The sequence below is a fragment of the Aethalodelphis obliquidens genome, unplaced genomic scaffold (assembly GCF_003676395.1).
Source record: "Aethalodelphis obliquidens isolate GAN/ISIS:26980383/991018 unplaced genomic scaffold, ASM367639v1 scaffold13, whole genome shotgun sequence".
NCBI classification, from domain to species: Eukaryota; Metazoa; Chordata; class Mammalia; order Artiodactyla; family Delphinidae; genus Aethalodelphis; species Aethalodelphis obliquidens.
The window spans coordinates 28,875,085-28,899,997 of record NW_020837957.1 but is presented as its reverse complement, the minus strand read 5'-3'; the positions used below and the strand labels follow the sequence as shown (position 1 = coordinate 28,899,997).

The 24,913-nt window shown below is 38.8% G+C and overlaps 1 protein-coding gene and 1 pseudogene across 1 annotated transcript; both read right to left on the bottom strand.

The window, feature by feature from the left end:
* Window positions 1-1,688: 1,688 nt before the first annotated feature.
* DR1 (down-regulator of transcription 1) lies at window positions 1,689-24,658 on the bottom strand. Its single transcript, XM_027114363.1, has 3 exons — window positions 23,706-24,658; window positions 13,091-13,254; window positions 1,689-5,369 (listed from the first exon to the last, which is right to left on the bottom strand). Exons 1-3 carry the CDS (start codon window positions 23,923-23,925, stop codon window positions 5,223-5,225), a joined length of 531 nt encoding a protein of 176 aa, XP_026970164.1. The 5' UTR covers window positions 23,926-24,658; the 3' UTR covers window positions 1,689-5,222.
* Window positions 15,779-18,678, bottom strand: LOC113624492 (protein C19orf12 homolog pseudogene; annotated as a pseudogene).
* Window positions 24,659-24,913: the final 255 nt, after the last annotated feature.

Genomic DNA, 24,913 nt, shown 5'->3' with positions numbered 1-24,913 from the left:
CACTGGCATTTTTCACAGAACTAGAACAAAAAATTTCACATTTGTATGGAAACACAAAAGACCCTGAATAGCCAAAGCAATCTTGAGAAGGAAAAACGAAGCTGGAGGAATCAGGCTCCCTGACTTCAGACTATACTACAAAGCTACAGTAATGAAGACAGTATGGTACTGGCACAAAAACAGAAAGATAGATCAATGGAACAGGATAGAAAGCCAAGAGATAAACCCACGCACATATGGTCACCTTATCTTTGATAAAGGAGGCAGGAATGTACAGTGGAGAAAGGACAGCCTCTTCAATAAGTAGTGCTGGGAAAACTGGACAAGAACATGTAAAAGTATGAGATTAGATAACTCCCTAAAAATATACACAAAAATAAGCTCAAAATGGATTACAGACCTAAATGTAAGGCCAGAAACTATCAAACTCTTCGAGGAAAACATAGGCAGAACACTCTATGACATAAATCACAGCAAGATCCTTTTTGACCCACCTCCTAGAGAAATGGAAATAAAAACAAAAATAAACAAATGGGACCTAATGTTACTTAAAAGCTTTTGCACAGCAAAGGAAACCATAAAGAAGACCAAAAGCCAACCCTCAGAATGAGAGAAAATATTTTCAAATGAAGCAACTGACAAAGGATTAATCTCCAAAATTTATAAGCAGCTCATGCAGCTCAATAACAAAAAAACAAACAACCCAATCCAAAAATGGGCAGAAGACCTAAATAGACATTTCTCCAAAGAAGATATGCAGACTGCCAACAAACACATGAAAAAATGCTCAACATCATTAATCATTAGAGAAATGCAAATCAAAACTACAATAAGATGTCATCTCACACCAGTCAGAATGGCCATCATCAAAAAATCTAGAAACAATAAATGATGGAGAGGGTGTGGAGAAAAGGGAACCCTCTTGAACTGTTGGTGGGAATGTAAATTGATACAGCTACTGTGGAGAACAGTATGGAGGTTCCTTAAAAAACTACGAATAGAACTACCATATGACCCAGCAATCCCACTACTGGGCATATACCCTGAGAAAACCATAATTCAAAAAGAGTCATGTACCGAAGTGTTCATTGCAGCTCTATTTACAATAGCCTGGAGATGGAAACAACCTAAGTGTCCATCCTTGGATGAATGGATAAAGATGTGGCACATATATACAATGGAATATTACTCAGCCATAAAAAGAAACGAAATTGAGCTATTTGTAATGAGGTGGATAGACCTAGAGTCTGTCATACGAGTGAAGTAAGTCAGAAAGAGAAAGACAAATACCGTATGCTAACACATATATATGGAATTTAAGAAAAAGAAATGTCATGAAGAACCTAGGGCTAAGACAGGAATAAAGACACAGACCTACTAGAGAATGGACTTGAGGATATGGGGAGGGGGAAGGGTAAGCTGTGACAAAGCAAGAGAGAGGCATCGACATATATACACTACCAAACGTAAGGTAGATAGCTAGTGGGAAGCAGCCGCATAGCACAGGGAGATCAGCTCGGTGTTTTGTGACCGCCTGGAGGGGTGGGATAGGGAGGGTGGGAGGGAGGGGACGCAAGAGGGAAGAGATATGGGAACATATGTATATGTATAACTGATTCACTTGGTTATAAAGCAGAAACTAACACACCATTGTAAAGCAATTATACTCCAATAAAAATGTAAAAAAATTAATAATAATAACAAGAACAAATACTTTTGCTTTATTTTCCTCTTGCTTTCATACTAAATAACAGACCTGCTGTAGCAAGTATAACTCATTTGGTATAATTTAAGAATTTCAAGAAATTCATTAACATTCTCAGGCCACTAGACCATTATAGTAATTCATTATTATAGTACACATTAAAATGGTGTCTTCTTACAAACACTTTGGAAAACTGACAGTACATAGTAAACACCAATACATGCACACCCCATGACCCAACAACTCCACTCCCAAGTATATATTCAACAGAAATGCATATATACACTCACCAAAAGACATGTATAAGAATGTTCTCCACAGCATTATTCATAATAGCCCAGAATCAGAAACCACTCAAATGCCCATCAATGGTAGAATGGATAAATTTTGTATATAATAAAACTAGATAATGAAATACTATTCAGCAATGAGAATGAATGAACTACAAATACATGCAACAATATGAATGAATCTCACTCTAGTAGGTTGAGTAACAGCCTCCTACGATATCCAGGATTGAAGCCCTGGAACATGTAAATGTTACCGTATATGACAAAAGAGACCTTGTGGATATGATTAAATTAAGGATCCTGAGATGGGGGATTATCCTGGATTATCCAGGTGGGCCCTAAATGTAGATGTAGAGGAATATTTGACTATAAACAAGAGAAGATGATATGATGATAAAAGCAGAAGCTTTGAACATGGAGGAAGAGCCCACAAGCCAAGGATTATAGGCAGACACTGGAAACTAAAAAAAAGACAAGGGAACAGATTTTCCACTCACAATTAATTTCCAGATTCAGGAACCAACCTCAGCTTTGGCCTAATGAAACTGATTTTGGACTTCTGATCTTCAGGACTGCAAGAGAATACGTTTGTGTTGTTTTAAATCACTAAGTTTGTGATACTTTATTACAGTGGCATCAGGAAACCAATCACTCACAAATATAATGATGAGCAAAAAAAGAGTGTATTATGTATGCATTTACATAAAATAAAAGACAGGCAGAACTGATTTTAGAAGTCAGAATAGTAGTTACTTCTGGGGAGGAAGAAGAAGATAGTGCTGAGACAGGGGCAAAAGGAGGGATTCTGGGATGTTCTTAACACTCTGTTTCTTGATCTGAGGGCTGGCAAAATGAGTATGTTTAATTTGTGAAAACCCTTATTTATGTACTTATATGTATGGTATATGTAAGTTTAAAAATTGATGCCTTTTCAACACTTACCTGATAATCTGCTGAAAAAGACATATATTCAAGGAGGTGGGGAAAATACTTACTAAACAATAACTTTATTTCTCAACAACCGTAAAGATTTTGTTTCTCTCTCCAAAGGATTTTAAAAATCTCAACAGACAGAATGTAATAGTTAACTGCTAAAAAATAAGCTAAGAGTAAAATACTGCTTAATTAGCTCTGTTATGCCTGCACCCTAGGACTGTAAATTACAAAAATACAAGTAAAACCACATTTTCTGAAATAACAGCAAACAGAGGAGAAAGTCAAGTACTATATACCAAATGATCAAAATGTCTTTTGGGCCTAGGATTCTTGAAACTAGTAAAAATGGTAATAATAGAAATCTAATGCCATTAATCTATATAGATTATTAAATATAAAAACAATTTATAAAACACATCAGATTTTATTGCTTGAAGAATATAGCATATGAAAATCACAAGAATGTCAAAATGAAAAGTCACTAGGATTCAAACATATAATACATTATCAGATGCAGTAAAATATTAATTAACCTGAACTCTGCATCAAAAAAAAAAGTATGGAAAAATATCTAAGTTGTTTACATAAGAAACAGATATACTTAAAATAGAAAGTATAAGGATGTTACAGTACAAGTTAGAAAAGCCAACACTTATTAACTTATTATTTCTTAGACTAGACTACCTTTGGTACTTAAACTTTTAAAAAAACAATCCCTTCTATTTTGTCCAAATGCACTTCATGGATTCAATACCAACTTCAACTCAAAACATTAAGCAAGATTCACTTAGTTGTGGCATGGAAGAAGTGTATTTAATAAATGTATGACAATATTTCACTTTTTCTAAAACTGCAAAATATGATCATTAAGAAATCTAATACTTGTAAACTTCACTTATTTAGCTCTTCAATTAAAATTGGAATCCTGGCATCTGCCATCTGTCTTTAGACCTGGTGAATATACAAATTTAAATGATTTGGCAACTGACATAGGAATTTAGATTACTTCATACTATCTTAAGTGGCTTTCCATTCTGTTTTCAAAATACAAACAATAGGCCAGTTCTTCAACACACTGGATTCCTATAAAAATCACTACCATAGTTTATTTACTGGAACCAAATTAAAGCTCTTCCCTTGTAATGAGCAGGTTGAAACTATGTTTCATATAGGGCTGATCAATTATGATACACTTTCTTAAACAAAATAAAACAATCATTTTTTTAAAGCTCAATTATGATAGAGACAATGATGCCATTTCAAAAGGAAGCATTGGACACTCTAGGCCATCTAGTCAAGAAATTGTAAAAGTAATGCTAAAAACAAACAATAAGTAAACTATGACTACAAGTTAAATTACAAAAAAATTCGTCTTATAGCAAGCATGCTCATTAACTTTCATTTCTTTCCCCCAGCAAAGGTTTGAATATTCATGAACCTTAGTTAAACCAACGGAACCTAAGCAATTGTTTCACAAGTTCCAATAAACATGGATGGACTAAGCAAGTAATACTATTAACAATCATTGGAGTGAAATACTAAGAATCATGACAGTCCTCAAAACGGGGCAGTCTTTGAAATGTAATAGTGTAGCTCAAGATGAATTATGCTATAATAAAACTTTAGTTTTTACCTCCACATAAAACAAAAACAAAATCAAAACATAACCTACCAAATTTTACAACTACTACTGAACATACTCACCCTAGTTTTTGAATGTCTTGTTTGAGATTTTTTTAAAACAAGTATATTCATCTGAGCATATATATTTAGTGCCTGTATATATACTCATTTTAAAAGACAAAAAATCCAAATACTACAGAACTGAAGTCTTTGTTTTTTCACCAGCCTGATCTAATATCTACTGCATCACATAGCACCTCCCCCCCAATAATTTAAAATTCCCAATTTTTAGTTTAGTTAAAAGGGCAGAGGAAATGCAAATGAAGATTTAGAGCTTCTGTATAAATTTCACTGTATTTTTATAAACTTGAAGTTTTCTGTAACACTGTTTATTGATCAAATAAAGGACTCACTGCTATCTAAAATTTCATAAACACCATTAAAAATTCAAAATTGATATTATACTGAGCCTTAAATTTTCAATAGTTAGAAGAGACAGTTTTTACATGAATAGCACACAATAGATGAAACTTAACGGCAGACATCCCTAGAATACCAATGGCAAGTCCACCAAGATGCATACAAAATTACAGATAAGCATTTCTTTCACTGTTTTCTTGTGCAGGGAAAAACATTTATAGAGGAAATAGAAACTCAGCTGGTGAATTTCAGATATCATCATCATCTTCTTCATCCTGAGAAGATCCTGCCTGGTTGGACGCACTTGCTGAAGCAGCTGCAAGCTGTGCTTGCTGGGCAGCTTGCTGCATTTGAAGCCATTCCTGTTGGGCTAATTCTGCTTGTTGCTGTCTAGCCTAAACACAAAAAACATAAAAAAAAAATAGTAATTTTTAAAAAAACCTACAACATGCACACTTTCATAAACTCAGTCATTATCAAATTTGGATATTTTCCAACCATGATATAGTTGCTGTACATGAGGACAACATGAACTCTATAAGAAAATATAATTAGAGATTGCTTCTTCTCAATTTTCTTAAGGAGAGTTTCCATAAAAATTTTCGATAAAAGTTTCCTTTTATGCTACATAATGGTTCAACTGAAGAACCTAAAAAAATTTAAAGAAAAATCACAACATTCACTCTTTGGTTCCTTTTCCCTGTGTTTCTCTCTCTTCTGTTTCACTTGATTCTTCTGTCCTCTCAACTCATAATTTTGACGTAAACATTTGCAATCTAAAAATTATTTCTGTGGCTTAAAAGTTCACTAGTACAATACCTCTGTTAGGGAAAAGTACTGTACGTGAATGCACCAGCTACCTTGAATTTCTTTTAAGTTTCTATCACAGTTCCCTACTCTATAGATACATCTCTTTCTTCCTCTGTCCCTCTCCCCTCTCTCTGTAAATACACACGTATGTACACACAAAGAACATACTCTTCCCACATACACACTAGTGAAAATTATTTATCCAGTACTGAATTTAAGTGGGATAATTAAAATCCATTCTTTTGAAATATCCTCTATAAAAACCACCACAGGATTTGAGAAACCAAGATGCATACATATGCATTACATGCCCTATTGCACGAGCTAAGGCTCCTTCCCAATTTAATTTCATCCATTAGCAGAAAAACCACACCAAGAAGGGAAAAATGAATCTGTTTTTGAAAAGATCATATAATTTCCCATTAGAGTTTACCAAAACAATGTTGTTTCTCCATTTCTGTCTTTTCTCAGAAGTATTCTTTAAGCCTGGCTCATACCCTCCTTTATGAATGGCCAATTGCTAGTCATCATTTAAAATACACATCAGTTTTCAGTTTTTCTTGGTCCTTCTAGGTCACATTTTCTGCTCTATTTCATATTCTGTAATTCTCTATGCATTTCCATACGTATCCATTTTGTTCTCTAATTATGTAAGTATACGTCTTTTTTCTCCACTAGAGTGGAGAATAGAAAATGTTTCCATATTCATTGCTGCATTCCCAACATACAGGCCCCCAGTAGTTTCTGACTGGATGAATGTTTTGTGGGAAAACAATGAGGCTCAGCACAACCTTAAGATTTTACCATGTAAATCCCTAATTTTTCTTAATAATCTGTCATAAATGTATTATCCAAACATTCCTAGGGGAAAATTACTACACTTAAAAAAAAATCATTTAGGGACTTCCCTGGTGGTGCAGTGGTTAAGAATCCACCTGCCAATGCAGGGGACATGGGTTCGAGCCCTGGTCCTGGAAGATCCCACATGCCTCGAAGCAACTAAGCCTGTGTGCCACAACTACTGAGCCTGCGCTCTAGAGCCTGCGAGCCACAACTACTGAGCCTGCGTGCCACAACTACTGAAGCCCGGGCGCCTAGAGCCCATGCTCTGCAACAAGAGATGCTACCACAATAAGAAGCCTGTGTACTGCAGTGAAGAGGAACCCCTGCTCGCCGCAACTAGAGAAAGCTGCGCTCAGCAATGAAGACCCAATGCAGCCAAAAATAAATAAATAAAAATAAATAAATAAAATAAAATAAATTTGTTTAATCTGTAATTTAAAAAAAAATCATTTAATTGTTACCAATTAAGTCCAAATTTCTCAGCCTAGAGTTCAAGACCCTCCAAATTACTGTCTGCCCCAATGTATTTCTCTAATATTCTTTCAAAACATTTGTCTTGTGCTCCAAAAAAAAAAAACCCCAAAAAACCCCTAGATAAACATAAAGTGTTTCCTAAATACACATCATACCCTCCCACTTTTGCTACCTTTACTCATGCTGATAGTCAGTCATTCTATTTGAAATCTGATTTTCACCTACTGAAATTCCACTCTTCCTTCAAGTCAAACTGAAATACTAGTTTCTCCATTAAGTTTGTTCCTGATTCCTTCCAGTATCATTCAGGGTCTAATCAGGAGATAGAAGTTACACTAGTCAGGGAAACAGAAAGAATGTCATATAAAAGATTATTAACCAAGTATAAAGGTGGTAACTAGGTAACTGAAAAGGCAAGAAATGAACACTAAGATATGTGGGTGGCAACTACAGAAAGCAGCCACCAACCCTAAAACTGGGGGAAACAAGGGAAGAGGCTGGGATTTTTAAAACTTGGAAGCTTAGAGGAGCAACCCATGGAAATGAAACTCAGACTTCTGAAGAAAGGGCATAAATTGGCTGGTATTACTACCATCTCTGAGCTTCAAGGAGGGCCTCAAGGTTTGAGACCCAAATCCTTGAGGAAGGGGATGCATGTTCAGGCTGCTTCTGTATTAGAGAAACTGCAAACCAGATTCAGTTCCCACTACAGGAAAAAAATGATGCAGCCAGGGTGATGCATTGCTGGGTTGCTCAAAGGAACCTGAAGCCAACTGAAAGTAAAAGAAAGGAACATGTGCCTTCTTTCACCCAGCCCTGTAATCTCCCTCTAGAGCCCCCTACTGGCCGCACAGTCTAAAGGAAGTCAGCTAGAAAACAGAAACGTGGTTTGCAGAGTGCTGTGCCCAGTCTCAAAGCAGAACATAGAAAGGATGGTTTCATGCTGAGATAATTGCTTAGTAACTGGCACACTCCTATATCATTAAAATCTAATGTGATATCTCTGTACTTGGGGATCTCTTTACATCTTCCTCATGAGACTAGTCAACATCATAATACAGCTGTTAATATACCTATATTATACCTTCCCTACAAGACAAAAACGTTATTTGTGTTTTTTTAGGAAATTAAAGACCAGGTATTCTAGTAACTACTTCTACCTATTTTTATAAAGAAATATAGAAAATATTTCCATAAAACACAGGCATGTTTACTTTTATGGCAGGAATACCCAGAGTTCAAAATAGACTGAGAATGCTTCACAGAAAATACTTGAAAATGGTAGGGCAAACCAAATATATTGATTTAATCAACTTAATAATACCTACTTTGTGGCCTAATCAACTATAAATAGATACAATTTTGTGGCACATAAAAGATAATTCAAATAATTTCAAGTCTCTACACAGGTCTTATTGCAAAGTTGCTTTATCTTGTAGTTTGCTCAATGACCTACAAAGACATGTACTGGTTACACTAAAAATTTAACTGACTTTTAGGTATCATCACCCCATATCAGCACCCATACTTTTCTCTCTGAACATAAAAGCATTCCAGTGTCTTTAAAATCAATGTTGATTGGTAAATATTATTTGTATTCATTTCCACAAATTAAAAATTTCAGTGTATTTATTCTGCTTTCTTTTTTTCCCTTTTGCTTCTCACCCAATCCATCCCAAGTATTTTCCTTCTAAAATGGAAGAGTGAAAGAGAAGTAAGTAGGCATATACTTCCTAATTCACTTCTTCTGGAGATTTTCATTGTGTTTTAAGTTTCCCACTTCCACACACTAAAATAACTCATTTATAATTTACAGCTAACTTTAATCTCAACATATTAGAGATTACCTCCTTTTCAAATATTTGCTGCTAGGGCTTCCCTGGTGGCGCAGTAGTTGAGAGTCCGCCTGCCGATGCAGGGGACACGGGTTCGTGCCCCAGTCCGGGAAGATCCCACATGAGCCATGGCCTCTGAGCCTGCGCGTTCGGAGCCTGTGCTCCGCAATGGGAGAGGCCACAACAGTGAGAGGCCCACATACCGCAAAAAAAACCACAAACAAACAAACAAATATTTGCTGCTAACAGTGAAAGATAGCTTCAAATGAGGCTGCTATTGTTTTGGCATATAAAATAAAGTCTAAATGATTAAGTGAAATGAAAGTTATGTAAAAGATGTTATAATAATTTATCAGTTCCTTTTATATTTAAGACTAAAGTACTTTATGCTCTAGGAAAAAAAGTACTAAGCGGCTGCTATAATTTTACTTCTCTTCTGATTTTTCTCACAATAGCAAAGAAATACTAGGGTATTTTCACCCATAGGTCAGGGCAAGAAAGAAGGGAGATAAGGGGAAAAAAACAAAACAAAATAGATAACAAGGGTAGAGAGCTGAAGACAGATATGGCAGTCAGTCAGTTATTTTTCATTCATCTTTTTGCCCTAGAAACGATAAAGCATGTTCATTTCACTTAAAAGTTCCAAAATAAATTTAAGCAAACAAAATGGTGGCTAGAGCATTAGCACAGTATAGTAGAAAGAGCACAGGTTTTGGAGTCAAAAGGTACTTACCCTTTCATTTGTTTAAGTCAATCCTTCCCAGTACTAAGCTTCATAATGATAGGAACCATGTCTCTTTTTTATACTGTTAGAAGCCTAGCACCTAGCACTGTATCTGGTAAATAGTGAAGACTTTAATAAATGTCTGTAGAACAAATGATCTGATCTCATGCAAGCTTCTCTATCTCTAAGTCTGTTTCTTAAGGCATAAATGGGTATAGTAAAATTTGTATTACTCATTAAGAACTCTGCAAAGTATATAACGTATTTAGCAGAGCATCATTTTCCTTTTATCAAATATTTCCTTTGGCACCCTGTAGGTGATCTGCAATAGTAGAGACTCAATAAATAATAGTCATTAGCTTTTTTTTTTTTAAGACATCTTGCTATTTCATGCCTCTTTTTTTTTTTTAATAAATAAATTTATTTATTTATGGCTGTGTTGGGTCTTCGTTGCTGTAAGCGGGCTTTCTCTAGTCTAGCTGCGCGCGGGCTTTCTCTAGTTGCAGAGAGTGGGGGCTACTCTTCATTGCAGGGTGTGGGCTTCTCACTGCGGTGGCTTCTCTTGTTGCAGGGCACAGTCTCTATGCGCACGGGCTTCAGTAGCTGTGGCACATGGGCTCAGTAGTTGTGGCTCGCAGAGTTCTAGAACGCAGGCTCAGTAGTTGTGGTGCACGGGCTTAGTTGCTCCGCAGCATGTGGGATCCTCCTGGACCAGGGCTCGAACCCATGTTCCCTGCTTTGGCAGGCACATTCTTAACTACTGAACAACCAGGGAAGTCTGCCATTAGCTTTTAAAAAAAATTATCATTCCTCATTTGGTACCTCATATTCATAAGGATTATAACACTGTTTGCATGTGCTCATGCCTGCCTCAAAGGCTTTTCCACTTTAGCATCTATTTCATAGGTTGTTGTGAGGATTAAATGAAATAATACTGGTAAATTACTTGGCAACATGATTAACACATGTTTAGAACTCAAATGTTGGTAAGCTTTTATCTTCCTTATTAGTTTAAATGGTATCTGCTGTCTAGTCCTTGATAACACTTAAAATTCAAATGCTTTTAAATATAAACCAAACTGGTTGTTATGACTGCAAAGAGATCAGTTATGGTACTAATCTGGAAGAGATGACCTAAAATGGTATTTCCCAGTTCTAATGGTAATTACAGTAACTGGTAGCAATTCTTATTCTATTCAAAACAAACCTGTCTTTCAATTTCAAATGAGAAGCCAGAACTTTGTAGGGAAAAAACAATATCACCTTCTCCCCTCTTTTTTTTTAATAATGGTGAATAGGTTCTTTAACCTCCTTGAACCTCAGAATTGTAATTTGGAACATCAAGGTTGAAGTAAATGATTTTCAAAAGTCTCTTCCATCCCTAGAGTTCTGTGCTTCCTTGACTTACCAACCCAACTCAGTCATCCATTCAACAAATAGTTACTGAATACTCCCCCTGTGCTAGTTACCATGTTAGGTGGGTGCTAGAGATACAACTAATAATGGGTCCTGCCCTCAGGGAGCTTACAGACTAATGGTAGGGACAGACATTTATAAATGACCATACAGCTCTATTCCCATGATGAAATAAGTATCTCTATGGAACTGAAACACTCCATATTTTACATCCTGTTTGCCATAGAACAACCTCTGGCCCAACGATTTAGGTCTAACTTTCAAGATCTTCCCACTGGAAAGTCAGTCAAATGCTTTATTTCAAAAAAGTATTTACATATAGACAGTTTGCTTGAGCAATCTGAGCATTTTAGTAGTACCCAAAAATGGAATGGATTATTTTTTAAGCTGTTATCATAAATTTTCAAGTTCATAATTGTTTGCCCCTGCCTTTGCAGGGTAGGTGGGGAGGAGGTACAGAGAAGAGAAAGTAAAAATACCGTTAAGGTACCTCAGCCCCAGCTGATAAGTTTTGCCTTGAACAGTGATTTGCATTCTTAATAATCAGGTTATTAAGCTCTCAGCCTTATGTGGAGTAAATATTCAGTCACATTCAAGAATCACTGTACTCTGTAACTGTCTTCTCCCCAGCTTCAAGGAACCTGGTAGAGAAGAAGGAAACGCCAATTTTTCTCTCTCAATTTCTTCCTCTTGTTCTTGCCCTGCATACTTGTAGGTATTCTAGGTGTTGCATCCCATGCCTGAGTGGAAAGGACTGATGGAAAGCTTTTTTGTGTTGGTCTTTGCCATCAGCATGGGGTATGTGTGCATACTGGTTGTAGTGTCTATTCACTCCATGTGAAAGCTGTGCTGTGTGGGCTTCTGCATCCCCTTATCTTCATCCCTAGGTATTTTTATTAGGTAATAAATGCTGCCAGCCTTTGTTGCCTCTACTATAACACCAAGGAACAGTGAACCATGGGGAGAACACGAGGGGTGAGATATACTATAGCAGTCATCTTTGGAAAATATGATCTTCCACAGAGGATAGCTCCGAAATGTGTTACAGAGCTTGCTTCTATTTTGCCACCAAGGGGACCTGGAAGGGAATGAAGAAGGTACCCAGGATTCTAAGGATGGGCCAAGGCAGGCCCAGAAGATGGTACAGAGATAACATTGGTGAAATTCTAAGAGGCTAGCCACAAATTCCATTCAGTCCCAGCTCCCTGTGGTCCCCTCCTTTCTTTTTTTTTTTTTTTTTTTTTTTGCGGTACGTGGGCGTCTCACTGTTGTGGCCTCTCCCGTTGCGGAGCACAGGCTCCAGACGCGCAGGCTCAGCGGCCATGGCTCACGGGACCAGCTGCTCCACGGCATGTGGGATCTTCCCGGACCAGGGCACGAACCCGTGTCCCCTGCATCAGCAGGCGGATTCTCAACCACTGCGCCAGTAGGGAAGCCCCACTCCTTTCTTAAAAACTAAAGGGATATTAGTACTTGTTGCTAATCCTTCACAGACTGGACATTAGAACTGTGACAAGCAAGAAAGCAGAAAAGTTTTCTCCCTTTCTCTGCTCCACTGGCCCTTCAAAGTTTTTAAGATTAGAATGTTTTAAAGGTGTATTAAAGACCTAATTTAACTACAAAGTAGATGTTAATCAGATTTTTCTTATATGCCATTCGTCTAAAAATTTGATATAATATTTTCTCACCAGTCTATCATTTTAAATCTTAAGAATGTTTAGGTATACTTTTCATGCTTTTAAATGGCCATTCTGCCTGAAAAAACATCAAAATAAAATCTCAGTAGTTATTTGGAGTTGTTCTCAGAAAATAGGCTGCTGCAAATATTTGCTTTTATATAAAGTAAAAAACTAGCCAGACCTAACATCAGGCTCTATGATCAAACAATCAGCCACAGAAAGAAAATTTTGGGGGTACGTATGTTGACTAAGGAAATGATTTTAGAAACCAGTATGATTTTGGTTAGTAAACAGGGTCAGATTCAGATGAAAATAATTTAAAATGTGTTACTTACTTTTGCAAATAATTCCTGTTGCTGTCTCAATAACTCTTCTTCAGGAATACCAAGGTTTTCCAAACGAGAACTGGCCTTTCTTCTTTTTAATGCTACTGTCTTGCATTCTTGTAAGACTTCTTTTACTTCACTGATATAAGAGCCAAAGCCTAAACTTTCTAGTGCTGGGGAAATGAAAATATGAAAACATGAAAAAGTGGTAAAAACACAACTTTTTCTCTCACCTATGGAACATTAAGTTTGGTGAGGGTTTTGGGCTGGGTGTTGGAGGGGAAGGTTGTTGCTTTCTAATAATTTTACCTATTTTATAGCTGCACAACAATCATCGGTATGGCTAAGACAAAATATTTTATCAAACTTTCTTAATATTAGATGGCAAATTAGTTAAAACTTAAGGAACATTTCAAGGCACTGGCCTTCACTTTTCCTTTTCTTTCTAATTTTTTAAAAACCAAAGCATTTCCTGGAGGAAAAAAAAAAGTCCAATGTAAGAACATGTGGTTTTAGTAAGAAAACATTTTTCCTATACCACTCATAGTAAATCAACCATTAAGTGATCACTTTCTCAAAGAATACAAAAAGAGCAAATATTTGGAATATATTTGTTAATAAAACATATTTTGTACCATTTGGCTTAGAAAAAGTAGGCTGGTAACACATGCTCTAACTTTCAGCAGGATAAGATGAAAGAATAGATAAGTTCTTTTGTCTAATATACCAACAGGAAACTAGTATTTTTAGCAAAGACACTCAAACTGCTAAGTTTAAGAAATACTGGTGGAAAGAGCTTATGAAATTCAGCATTTATATTCAACCAAAGTTTCCCTTGAAAATAAAACTTAACAGGAAACACTATAAAAATATTTAAAGTGACATGGCAGAAAAACTGGGATAAAGGAAGACTATAAGGATGGAAGAAACATTAACAAAAAATTATCTCCCTTTATTTTTTCACATTTAGAAAGAAAAATTTGTAAGAAAAAAAGGCCTTCTGTAATCCAGAAAGACAAAGCATAAAATTTCCTTTTGGCTCACTGTATTTAAGATTATATAGTTTTCTAAATGTTAAGGCCCCAAAATCATATTTTGCTTTCTGAGCCACTGATGAAATATAGGTGGTGAAAAACACAGTAAATGAACTTAAGTTAGTTCATCAGTTCTTACAGTCTTTCAACAACTATGATGAGCCAGACTCCCTCAGTAAAGATGCCCTAAGTTCCAACTTTAGGAATTTGCTCTTCAAGGAGAATACCAAATATACCTTTAAAATCTACATTCCCATATAAGCTGTGTTTTTTAAGGCATTTTGAATGACTTACAACTTTAATTATTTCATATATTAAGCTGTTTTCATAAACCGTCTTTAGAAATAATGTGATGCCAAAAAGCAGACTGCTATTACTTGAATTTTAATTAACTTACAGACCCTCCCCTTGTTCCCCCCAAATTTCAATAAGACATTATTCTTATTCTGAGTTCTGTTTACCAAATTAACCACCACCTAATCCCTGGCCTCAAGGAGTTTGGAGTATAGTAGGAAATTAAGTGAAAATTAGGCAGCCTGAATTTTTCACTTGAATTGACAGACATTATTTTTTAAGTGTCAATGCTAGAAGCCAAAGTTTTATCTTTTCTCTCTCTTTTTTTAAAATAAATTTATATATTTTTGGCTGCATTGGGTCTTCGTTGCTGCACGCAGGCTTTCTCTAGTTACGGCGAGCAGGGGCTACTCTTTTTTTTTTGGTTGCGTGGGGTCTCTGTTGCTGCGCGTGGGCTTTTCTCTAGTTGCGGCGAGCGGGAGTTACTCTTCGTTGCGGTGCACGGGCTTCTCATTGGGTGGCTTCTCTTGTTGCAGAGCACAGGCTCTAGGCACGCAAGCTTCAGTAGTTGTGGCACTCAGGCTCAGTAGTTGTGGCACACGGGCTTAGTTGCTCCACGGCACGTGGGACCTTCCTAGATGAGGGCTCGAACCCGTGTCCCCTGCATTGGCAGACGGATTCTTAACCACTGCGCCACCAGGGAAACCCCAAGCAGGGGCTCCTCTTCATTGCGGTGTGCGGGCTTCTCATTGTGGTGGCTGCTCTTGTTGCAGAGCACAGGCTCTGGGCGCGCAGGCTTCAGTAGTTGTGGCTCACGGGCTCTAGAGCGCAGGCTCAGTAACTGTGGTACACGGGCTTAGTTGCTCCGCAGCATGTGGGATTTTTCAGGACCAGGGCTCGAACCTGTGTCCCCTGCACTGGCAGGCGGATTCTTAACCACTGTGCCACCAGGGAAGTCCCTCTTTTCTCTTTTTTAAAGGCACAAGCATAGTAGTGCATTTTCAATAATACTGGCTGGAGACAGTACCAAAAGAAATCAGTAAATGATTTAAGGTGTCCCACCACATTCTAAAGAAAAGTCTTATTTTCTTATTCTAAAGAAAAGTTTTGGGCTTCCCTGGTGGCGCAGTGGTTAAGAATCCACCTGCCAATGCAGGAGACATGGGTTCGAGCCCTGGTCCGGGAAGATCCCACATGCCGCGGAGCAACGAAGCCCGTGTACCACAACTACTGAGCCTGCACGCCACAACTACTGAGCCTGCATGCCTAGAGCCCGTGCTCCGTAACAAGAGAAGCCACCGCAATGAGAAGCCCATGCACTGCAACAAAGAGTAGCCCCCACTCGCTGCAACTAAAAGAAAGCCCGAGCACAGCAACGAAGACCAAACGCAGCCAAAAAGAGAAAAACAAATACCATATGCAGGCAAAAATTTTAATAAATAAATTAAAAAAAGAAAAGTCTTATTTCCTTAGCCCTACAACAAGGTTCTCCAAGATCTAGCCCCACTTACCTTCCCAGCTTTATTTCTGCCATTAAATCCCTGCATACTTTGTTAAACCTGACCGCTCAATGTTTCCCAACAGGCACCAGTTTCCCACATTCGTGCTGACAGTAATTCATTCAAGGCCTGGATCAAACTATATCTTCAAATTAAGCTTGCCTGATCCTCCTAGACAGAAGTAATCTCCCCCTTTTGAAATAAGATAGAATTTGGAACTTGGTTGTCACTGTATTTGTATAACCTTGGATATGTTACTTAATATCTCTAAGCTTCAATTTCCCATCTGTAAAATGAAAACAGCATCTATTTCATAATATCTTCCTACAGCCAGAAGCACTATAGTGGTTAAGCTTGCAGCCCCACAGGGACTGACTCCCAGCTCTGCCTCATATTAGCTGTGTGAGTCAGGGTAAGTTCCTTCACCTCTGTTCCTCTAAAACAAGAATAACAGTACCTACATCTCATCAGATCAGGTTGCTGTGAAGAATAAATGAATATAAACAAAGAGCTAAGAACACAGGCTGGCCCACAGAAGGAGCAAAATTAAGTATTCACTATTATATTTTTAATACTTTAAGGATTGTGGAAATCAACAAGTAATTAACCTATGGCATTTAACAACACAGTGTCTAACATGTAAGAGTCCCTTAACTTGGACATATTATTCATCTTTTATTCATCTTTTTGTTGTTGTTGTTCAGAAAACATTTAGGGGAAATTAGGGGAAATTTAGGGTGAAATTTAGGGTGGGCACATTTCTTAGTTTATAATTCTACCACTTCAGAAAGAGCAATAATTTTACTGAAAATATTTAATTTAAAAAACATCACTCAAGAACTACTATGACTTTTCAGATGGGGAAAGCAAGCCCCTGGGAGGGCGAGAGCCCAGTCGGGCAGCTACTGGGGGAGAGGCTGGGTGCCACTGACGTTTGTGGCTTCACTCAGCAGGCCAACTGCCCCCTCCCTGAGGCCACTCAGAAGTCACTGGGTGGGGAAGGGGCGTTCAAGAGGTAAACATGATTCCAGCAGGGGACAGCCCCAAGGTCCCAAGGGAGGGCTGATCAGGCAACGGCTGCCTGGACAGGTATCATCTTCACGTGATGAGATGAGAAGGCTGAACGTGAAGACCTTCTTCCAGCCCCTATGTGAGCGAGAGTAGATTCAGAAAACTGCTGCTACGTGGCAGCAGTCACGGCTTTACTGTTCACCAGCTTCCCAGTTGAAGGGTTGTCAGGGCACACAGGTGCACACGGCCACAAAACACGGCATCTTAAATAATTTCCAGAACATGATATAGCACAGCCCCAGCCTCTCCAGCAAGAGACTTCGCTACAGTTTAGGGTAATATTCTGATGATGTGGGGCTTCTTGCAGCTCCCCAGTCACCTTCCATGAGTCGGCGGGAATCATCTAAATGGACCCCGCTTCCCGGAGCAGAGGCCTAGCCGTCGCACCGCACTTCCGCCTGGAGCTCCTTGGTGACGTAGTTGGCCAGCATCGCCAGCAGCTGCTGCTGCAGGGCCTCACTGCCCATGACCAGGATGGTCAGCTGCACGGCGTCTGTCCATTCCAGGCGCCTGACGATGGCAGTGGCTTCGTTAAGGAGCTTCTGATGCTCAGGAGATGGCAGCTCCATTATGATCTGAGGAACTGGCTTAAACTGTCCACTTGTCATCCAAGCGCCTAACAAACCCCCGACGGCCCCCCCAACGGCTAGTCCTGGTGGCCCGCCCACCAAACCACCAACGAAGGCCACGGCCCCTGTGACCAGGCCGCCCCTCCCAGAGTGCTTGACGGCCGCCCGCATTTTCCTCTCCTCGGAAACGGAGCACAGGAGCCTCATGATGTCCTCCACCGCGACAGGCATCACAGCAGACCTGCAGAGGCGGCGCCGCGAGGTCACAGGCTGGCAGGCGCCGGGACTTTTTTTATTCATCTATATCTTTTCTCTTACACTTAAGCGTATGCTAGTAAGTATACAGGACCTAAATAAATGTATAGCTATGCATTATCACACCATTGAATTCAAGCTGAACAAGTATATTAAATTTACTAAATTAAGTCAATACACTTGAGAGAACTCTTCAAAATGTCATGAATCACTAGACTAGACATTAAAAACTTCAATCCAATCTACCTTAAACCATGGAGGGCTTGGGTTAAAAATTAAAAAACAGAAACAAAAAACTCACTTTTAAACACATCTAAGGTTGAAAACACTGTTTTCAAAAAAAAAAAACTGCAAGTAAGTCCAAGGTTAATATTTAATATTATTGAAAGAGCTATACTCTCAATGCTGAGTACACTGTACTCTCAATAAAATGGTTCAACAGGAGCAGCCATAAATTTAATTTCAAAACTGCATTGACTTTAATCCTAATTTTAAACACATTTTGGCTAACGGATATGAGTAACTGGACACAGCATTTTCTAAATGGGGATATTTTACATCATCTGTTATCATGTAGTAATAATATCCCTATTTTACATAAAGGAGAATCTTGAAGGATAAGGAAAATGGCTCCTAAGCAGGGCCATCCGTTAACAGTTGTGCAGGTGGTTCAGTGCACAACAGCAGCATATCTGAGGAGAGCCATTCATACTGTAAACATCATAGATTTGTATGCTTATTATAGCACTTTTTCTGGCAGATGGTAGTAAAGGTTTTTAAGGAAGGAGTGTCTCAACAGCCATTTATGATAAAAACTCTCCAGAAAGTGGGCATAGAAGGAACCTACCTCAACATTCTAAAGGCCATATATGACAAACCCACAGCAAACATCATTCTCAATGGTGAAAAACTGAAAGCATTTCCTGTAAGATCAGGAACAAGACAAGGGTGTCCACTCTCATCACTATTATTCAACATAGTTTTGGAAGTCCTAGCCATGGCAATCAGAGAAGAAAAGGAAATAAAAGGAATCCAAATTGGAAAAGAAGAAGTAAAACTGTCACTGTTTGCAGATGCCATGATACTATACATAGAAAATCCTAAAGATGCCACCAGAAAACTACTAGAGCAAATCAATGAATTCAGTAAAGTTGCAGGATACAAAATTAATACACAGAAGGAGTGCCTTTTTCTAATTTGTACAAAGGGATTTTATGGACTATTGATGGCCCTCGCTCTAAGGATCTCAGAGTAAAAGTCAAAAAAAAAATAATATATATATTTTAAAATTTGTGGATAAAACACATATCACTTGTTTCTCAGAGGTCTGTCTGCTACCCTCTGCCATCTACCTTAAAACTGTACCCAGAAAAGTGCATGGCATATTAAGGAAAAAAAAAACATTTAGCATGTTTTTTTCAATTCAAAAAACAGATATTAAGACAACTACTTAAAAAAAAAAAGGTAAAAATGTCCACCCAACAATTTTAATACAGTCGTATCTTATATTTTACCAAAAATGATGTACTCCTCAAAAGTTTTGTTATAGGGCTTCCCTGGTGGCGCAGTGGTTGAGAGTCCGCCTGCTGATGCAGGGGACACGGGTTCGTGCCCTGGTCTGGGAAGATCCCACATGCCGCGGAGCAGCTGGTCCCATGAGCTATGGCCGCTGAGCCTGCGCGTCCGGAGCCTGTGCTCCGCAACGGGAGAGGCCACAGCAGTGAGAGGCTCGCGTACCGCAAAAAAAAAAAAAAAAAAGTTTTGTTATAACATGAATTTGTGTGAATTACTTTATACTTCATATGCATAATGCATGCTTTTCATTTGAAAAAACTAAAATATAAAAAATAGCATTCTCTAATTTCTCTATTTTCTTTTGTTTGTATGTTAGGTGATGGAGGTATGGAGGTGATGTAGTTAGCTTAAAATATATTAAGAGGATGTAGGCCAAAGTGACTTCTTGGCTTACTGGCCTGACAAAGACCCTTAAGAATCATGCCCTCTATGGTATCACCACTCGTGGGAATCTGGGACAACAATGAGAGACGGATGGCAGAGCAAGAATCAAATATCATTCATCTTTATATCCTTAGCAGTATCTAGTACAGTGCCAAGTACACAGTAGTATTCAAAAGTAACTGCTGGGTGGCAGAAGGAAAACAAAAACAAAATACATACCAGTTTTAAAGAAAACAGTAAAATCCTAACTTGAAAAGCACCTGATTATGTGATAAATTGTGCAATGTAAATTACATGTCCCTTCAGAAAAAAATTTCAGTATGGATGATTATTTAGGCAATACAATATCATTCTTCTTCTTATTACAACTTCTCTGCAATCACTCAGATCCTCTGATTTCAAAACTACTCCACATCCACTTTCCAAAACAGACTGTGGTTTAGGCTTTAGAGCAAGATTCTCAAAGTGTGGTCCATGGACTTGTGCCAGAAATGCCTGTAATGGTCTGCAATGAGTTAAGTACGGAAATTCAAAGTAAGCATTTTAAGAACCTTCACGGCAAAACTGTAACTATGTGAAGTGATGGCTGTGTTAACTAATTTTATTGTGGTAATTATTTCATAATATATACACACATCAAATCATTACATTGTAAACCTTAAACTTACACAATGCTACATGTCAATTATATTTCAAAAAGCTGGGGGGAAAAAGAAGAAAATTCATAGCAATTTGACAAAGTAATTTTATTTCTATTGAATGCAGTATCAAAAAATTTCATTGTTTTTCTAGTGATCCATTTTTTTTGTATTTTACCAAAGTACCAGTGTGAGAGGGGTTATAATTTTTTTAAAAAGTCCTTCAACACAGAGCTTGGAGCAACACAACTGCTGAAGAAGTGAATCCTCGGAGACTTTTTCAAACTTTCACTACTTTCAGTTACTATTCTCAAAAACATGAGGAAAAAAAAATGTAGCAAGAGATTTAAAATGCAGAAATAAAATAATATCACTTAAAATATTCTTATTTACACTTTGGCTTTACAAATGGCATCATGATGTAAGGTTAAACATAACAGACTTTCAGCTTTATATTTCAATCAGTATCACTATAAAGTTTTTAAATTATTATTTATGTAGCATATTTCATGTAAGTTTCTCAATCCTGACAGATTCTCAGTAATTGCTAATTATACCTGAAACCGTTAAGTATTATTTATACATAAATGGGGAAACCTTAGTTAACAGATTTGCCTAAGGCCAGACTTTCCGGTACAGAACCTGCAGCTCCTAACTCTCAATGTCAATTCTTTCCATAATGCAACAGAACATGTTAGTACTCATTTAAAGATATGTGTTCACAGAAACCCAGCAACGAAATAAAAGGAACACCTTATAAGCTTAGAACTCCCTCTGTTGTGTGTATGTGATCTTCAAAGTCCATGTTCTTAAACTAAAAATAAGCAAAATAGTTAGATAATTTTTTAAAATTTTAACTAGGTTATATAATTTCAGATTTACTGGCAATAAAATTATTTTAACTTCTGCATGCATTTTACAGAACTGCCTCAAATGCTTAATTTGCCCTGACAAGGTAAAGCAAAGTGGCAAGTGAAATGTTCTGAAGCAAAGTTTAGTTCATTAAACTTACTACCAAAAAAATCCAAACTTCAACATGTGAAAATCAAACCACTTTAAAACGTACATTATTCCACTTGGCTATATCTTACATTCTTAAATAATCAACATTGACAGAACAGCATAAAAAATGTCATACCCAACTTTCTAGAGTTAGTCTATAAACACACACTTTAACCACCTAAAAAAATACACACCTTAAGGATTTCTTTTAAAAAATTTTAATCACTCAAGACAAAATGATTAAGCAATATGATATCAATATGAGATTATAAATGTATAAAATCTATTCCCCTAACTGGGGAGAATTTGGGGCTAAAATGTAGGTCCTTATCCACTTAACAAAGGCAATGTTAAAAAAAAAAAGGTAAATTTATAAGGCTGTAGCAGGTTAATGCGTGATTTTTTTTTTTAATTAATAAATCATCCTCAGTACACAGGGAAAATGCTTTCACTGGAACTTTTTGACTCATATGTTAAACTGAATTTAGCATATTCCAAAGTTGAGCTGTTTAGCATACTGTTCACTACAGCTGCACTTTTCTTCCATCATGTCAATCAGAAATCTAAATATATCCTAGAAAAGAATAAACTCTACCCAAGAAGACAGATTGTAATGTGTTTTTAGATTTTTGGAATGATCCCCACTTCTGTGGTGTAAACAAATGTTTAGGCAGATCCTTTTGAAATCTTTTGCAATTTTCATTAGAAAGACAATGTTGATAAAAGATCCTTTTTCTCTTTTATGAGTTGTAAAAGGTAATTACAGCTATTTGTGTTGGATAATCTTGTGAAAGGCTTGTGACAACTGCACATACAATGTAAAAATAAAAACACAAGAGGAAACATAGACAACTTGGCTTTCATTTTACTTCAGAGTACACCAAACAAGTAGAAGAAAACACTAGCTTTAAAATCAAATATACTTCTTCCTAGGGATTTTTTTTCTCCTTATGTACTGAAATGGAAATGGCAGAGTATGTTTTAAATCTATCTCCTACACATCATTAAGGATCAAAAATGAATCATTTAATCCTTTTGTCAATATTGACCATAAAATACTGCATATGGTGAATATGAGCAGATGTGTCCTCTACTTCAGAATAACAGGGAAGTCACCTTTTAAAAAGTTAAATTTTAAAAATAAAATGGTAGACAACCGCCTGCCTACCAAAATTAAATTAATCATGATTTTTTTTCTGACTTCAAAAGCAATCAAGAAATTGTTAGAATTTTAATTGGGTTATTATAAAAAGCAAGTTATCACCTCAAATAGAATGCAACCTTTTCATAAGAGTACATGTACAAGTCACAGAAAGTGCTTCCCAAAACATTATGACTAGTAAATGTCTCCCCATCCCTGAAACAAACCATCAGAATATGGTCCCCCAAATCCCTATTAACTAAACTAAATCCTTTCCAAGATGAGAGAAGAAACTGTTAAACTTTCAGAACTGCTGTTCAATAAAAGCTGAAGCGTTTACATCTAAATGGGGATGACAGCAGAAACAAGGGGGAAATATTCCATGAAAAACATCTCTCACAATCTTTCAACCCAAGCTTTAAAAATCTATCTCCATGGAACAAAGCAAGCTACAGAAAAAAGGAAGAAAGTAAGGAAGGAGGGGAAGGAAAATTAAAGAACACTGCCCCTTTTCTTACAGAATAGAACTGGAGTGCTTTGGCAACTTGTTGATTAACGTTAGGACCATGAAACCATTTTTAAAGCAGAAAATACACTCTATCCAACACTAATAAACTTTACAACGTTGAACATGCACGTTAAGAATATTTTTACTCGTGTTCTGAAAATTCATCTTTTCCTCTACACTGGTGAAAAGGTCGGGTGGGGAAGGGGTACCCTTTCCACTCATGCTTGAACTTCTGGTCTGAATTCTAATTCTCCAAGGCAGAACTTCTGGGTTCCTCTCTCAGTTGTCATGATCTACGTTCCACTTTAGGCAGGCACTTTCTCAGTTGTCACGTCTAGCTTCCACTTCAGGTAGGCAAAATTCTTGTTGCTTGGGCTTACCTGGCTGTAAATTGAGATCGCTGCTACTACCTTATTTGGGGGGATGTTAGCTGACCTAATCGTTTGAAACCCTTACCTGCATTCGCTGTTTGAAAAGGACCACGAGAATATTACACAGGGATTTTAAGGCACCGGCTGCTTCTATGCCCGCGCAGCTTTTTCAGTTATCAGTACTAACCAGGGGACAGGACTGAAGGCTTTGACATGAACGGGTCACGCGATTAGCACTGTCCCCGGCCCCTCTTTGAAACAAAATCCCACACATACCACTTACCTTGTATGACGTGCTCTGGCGAGATGGTCTTCTTTTCCGATTTATTGCAAATCTCATTGGCTTCAGAAGATATAAGGTGAATGAATTCAGTGCAGCAGTTCACCACCAGCTCCCGGGCATCGTTGGCCACCCGGACATTGGGGAGAGTCTCTTTAATCATCTTATTGATAGCAGCTCTGGGTATAGTAAGATCATCATCGTTTCCAGATGAGGAAGCCATCGTACCTTCCTATCTCTCGCGCCCGACTTTGAAAACTCCCCCAGTGCTGGTCCACTGCTCCACGAAGATTTTTCAAAAGGCTGCCCTCGGAGAGCAATCCGGGGGGCGCTCTGAGAAGAGGGTGCAGAAAATTAAGGGGCGAGGGGTTGGCTCGAGAGGGCGTGGAACACCCGCGTGTGTGAAAGATTCAGGGCGAGGCTGGGAGCAAATTTCGCGGGGGGGAGCTGAGGATTCTGGGGACAGCACTGCCCAAGTCGGAGAGGGGAAGGCTAGGTGGTCCGGAAATCTGAGCACTGCAGAACCCCCTTCGTGTCTCCTCTGCGGGGCGTGCGCTGTCGCCTAACCGGTTCCCCAACGGCGCCGGAGCAGAGGCAAGGTCCAGGGGCACTGGTCTGGCCGCGGTACAGGACGGACACCCAGCGGGCTGGGCTCTACAGAGCCGGAGCCCCCGCTGCCAATGCCGCCGCCGCCAGCAGCCGCTGCTGCCGCCTCAGCCAAACCATCCTTGAGACACCCGCGCCGCCGCCTCACAACATGTCGGCCGCGGCCGCTGCTGTAACCGGGGCGGCCTCCGGGGAACAAATACGGTCAGAACCAGGCACAAGGGGAGCGGCAGTGGCGCCGCTGTGGCCGTTTAGCCTGAACGCAGATCGCAGAAGCCAAAGCCGCGGAAACGGTGGTCCGTCCCTCCAGAAGCCAGAGAAGGTTTGCTGGAAGCCTCTCCCGATACCCTTTGCGCTACCGGAAGCCTCGCCCCCACATGTTCCCCCCTCCCTTCCAGACCGACTTCCGGGTGTGGCTGCGGCCCTTCCCCCACCCGCGCTGGCGGGAACCGCCCGTTTTCTCCGCCAGCGGCTTCCGCCTGCCGCTGTCCCGGCACGCGTCCTGGCATCCCGCCCTTTACCAGGAACAGTGGCCGGGCGAGGGCGCGCCTCGCGGTACCGGGGAGCCCCAAGCACGCGCCGGGGTTTCGGCGCCAGACTCGGGT

Coding starts and splice junctions, on each gene's coding strand:
- DR1 (XM_027114363.1), bottom strand. CDS start 23,925: ATGGCTTCCTCATCTGGAAACGATGATGATCTTACTATACCCAGAGCT. Junction 13,255..23,705: donor GCCAGAGCACGTCATACAAG/GTAAGTGGTATG, acceptor TCATTTCCCCAG/CACTAGAAAGTTTAGGCTTT. Junction 5,370..13,090: donor AACAGGAATTATTTGCAAAA/GTAAGTAACACA, acceptor TTTTGTGTTTAG/GCTAGACAGCAACAAGCAGA.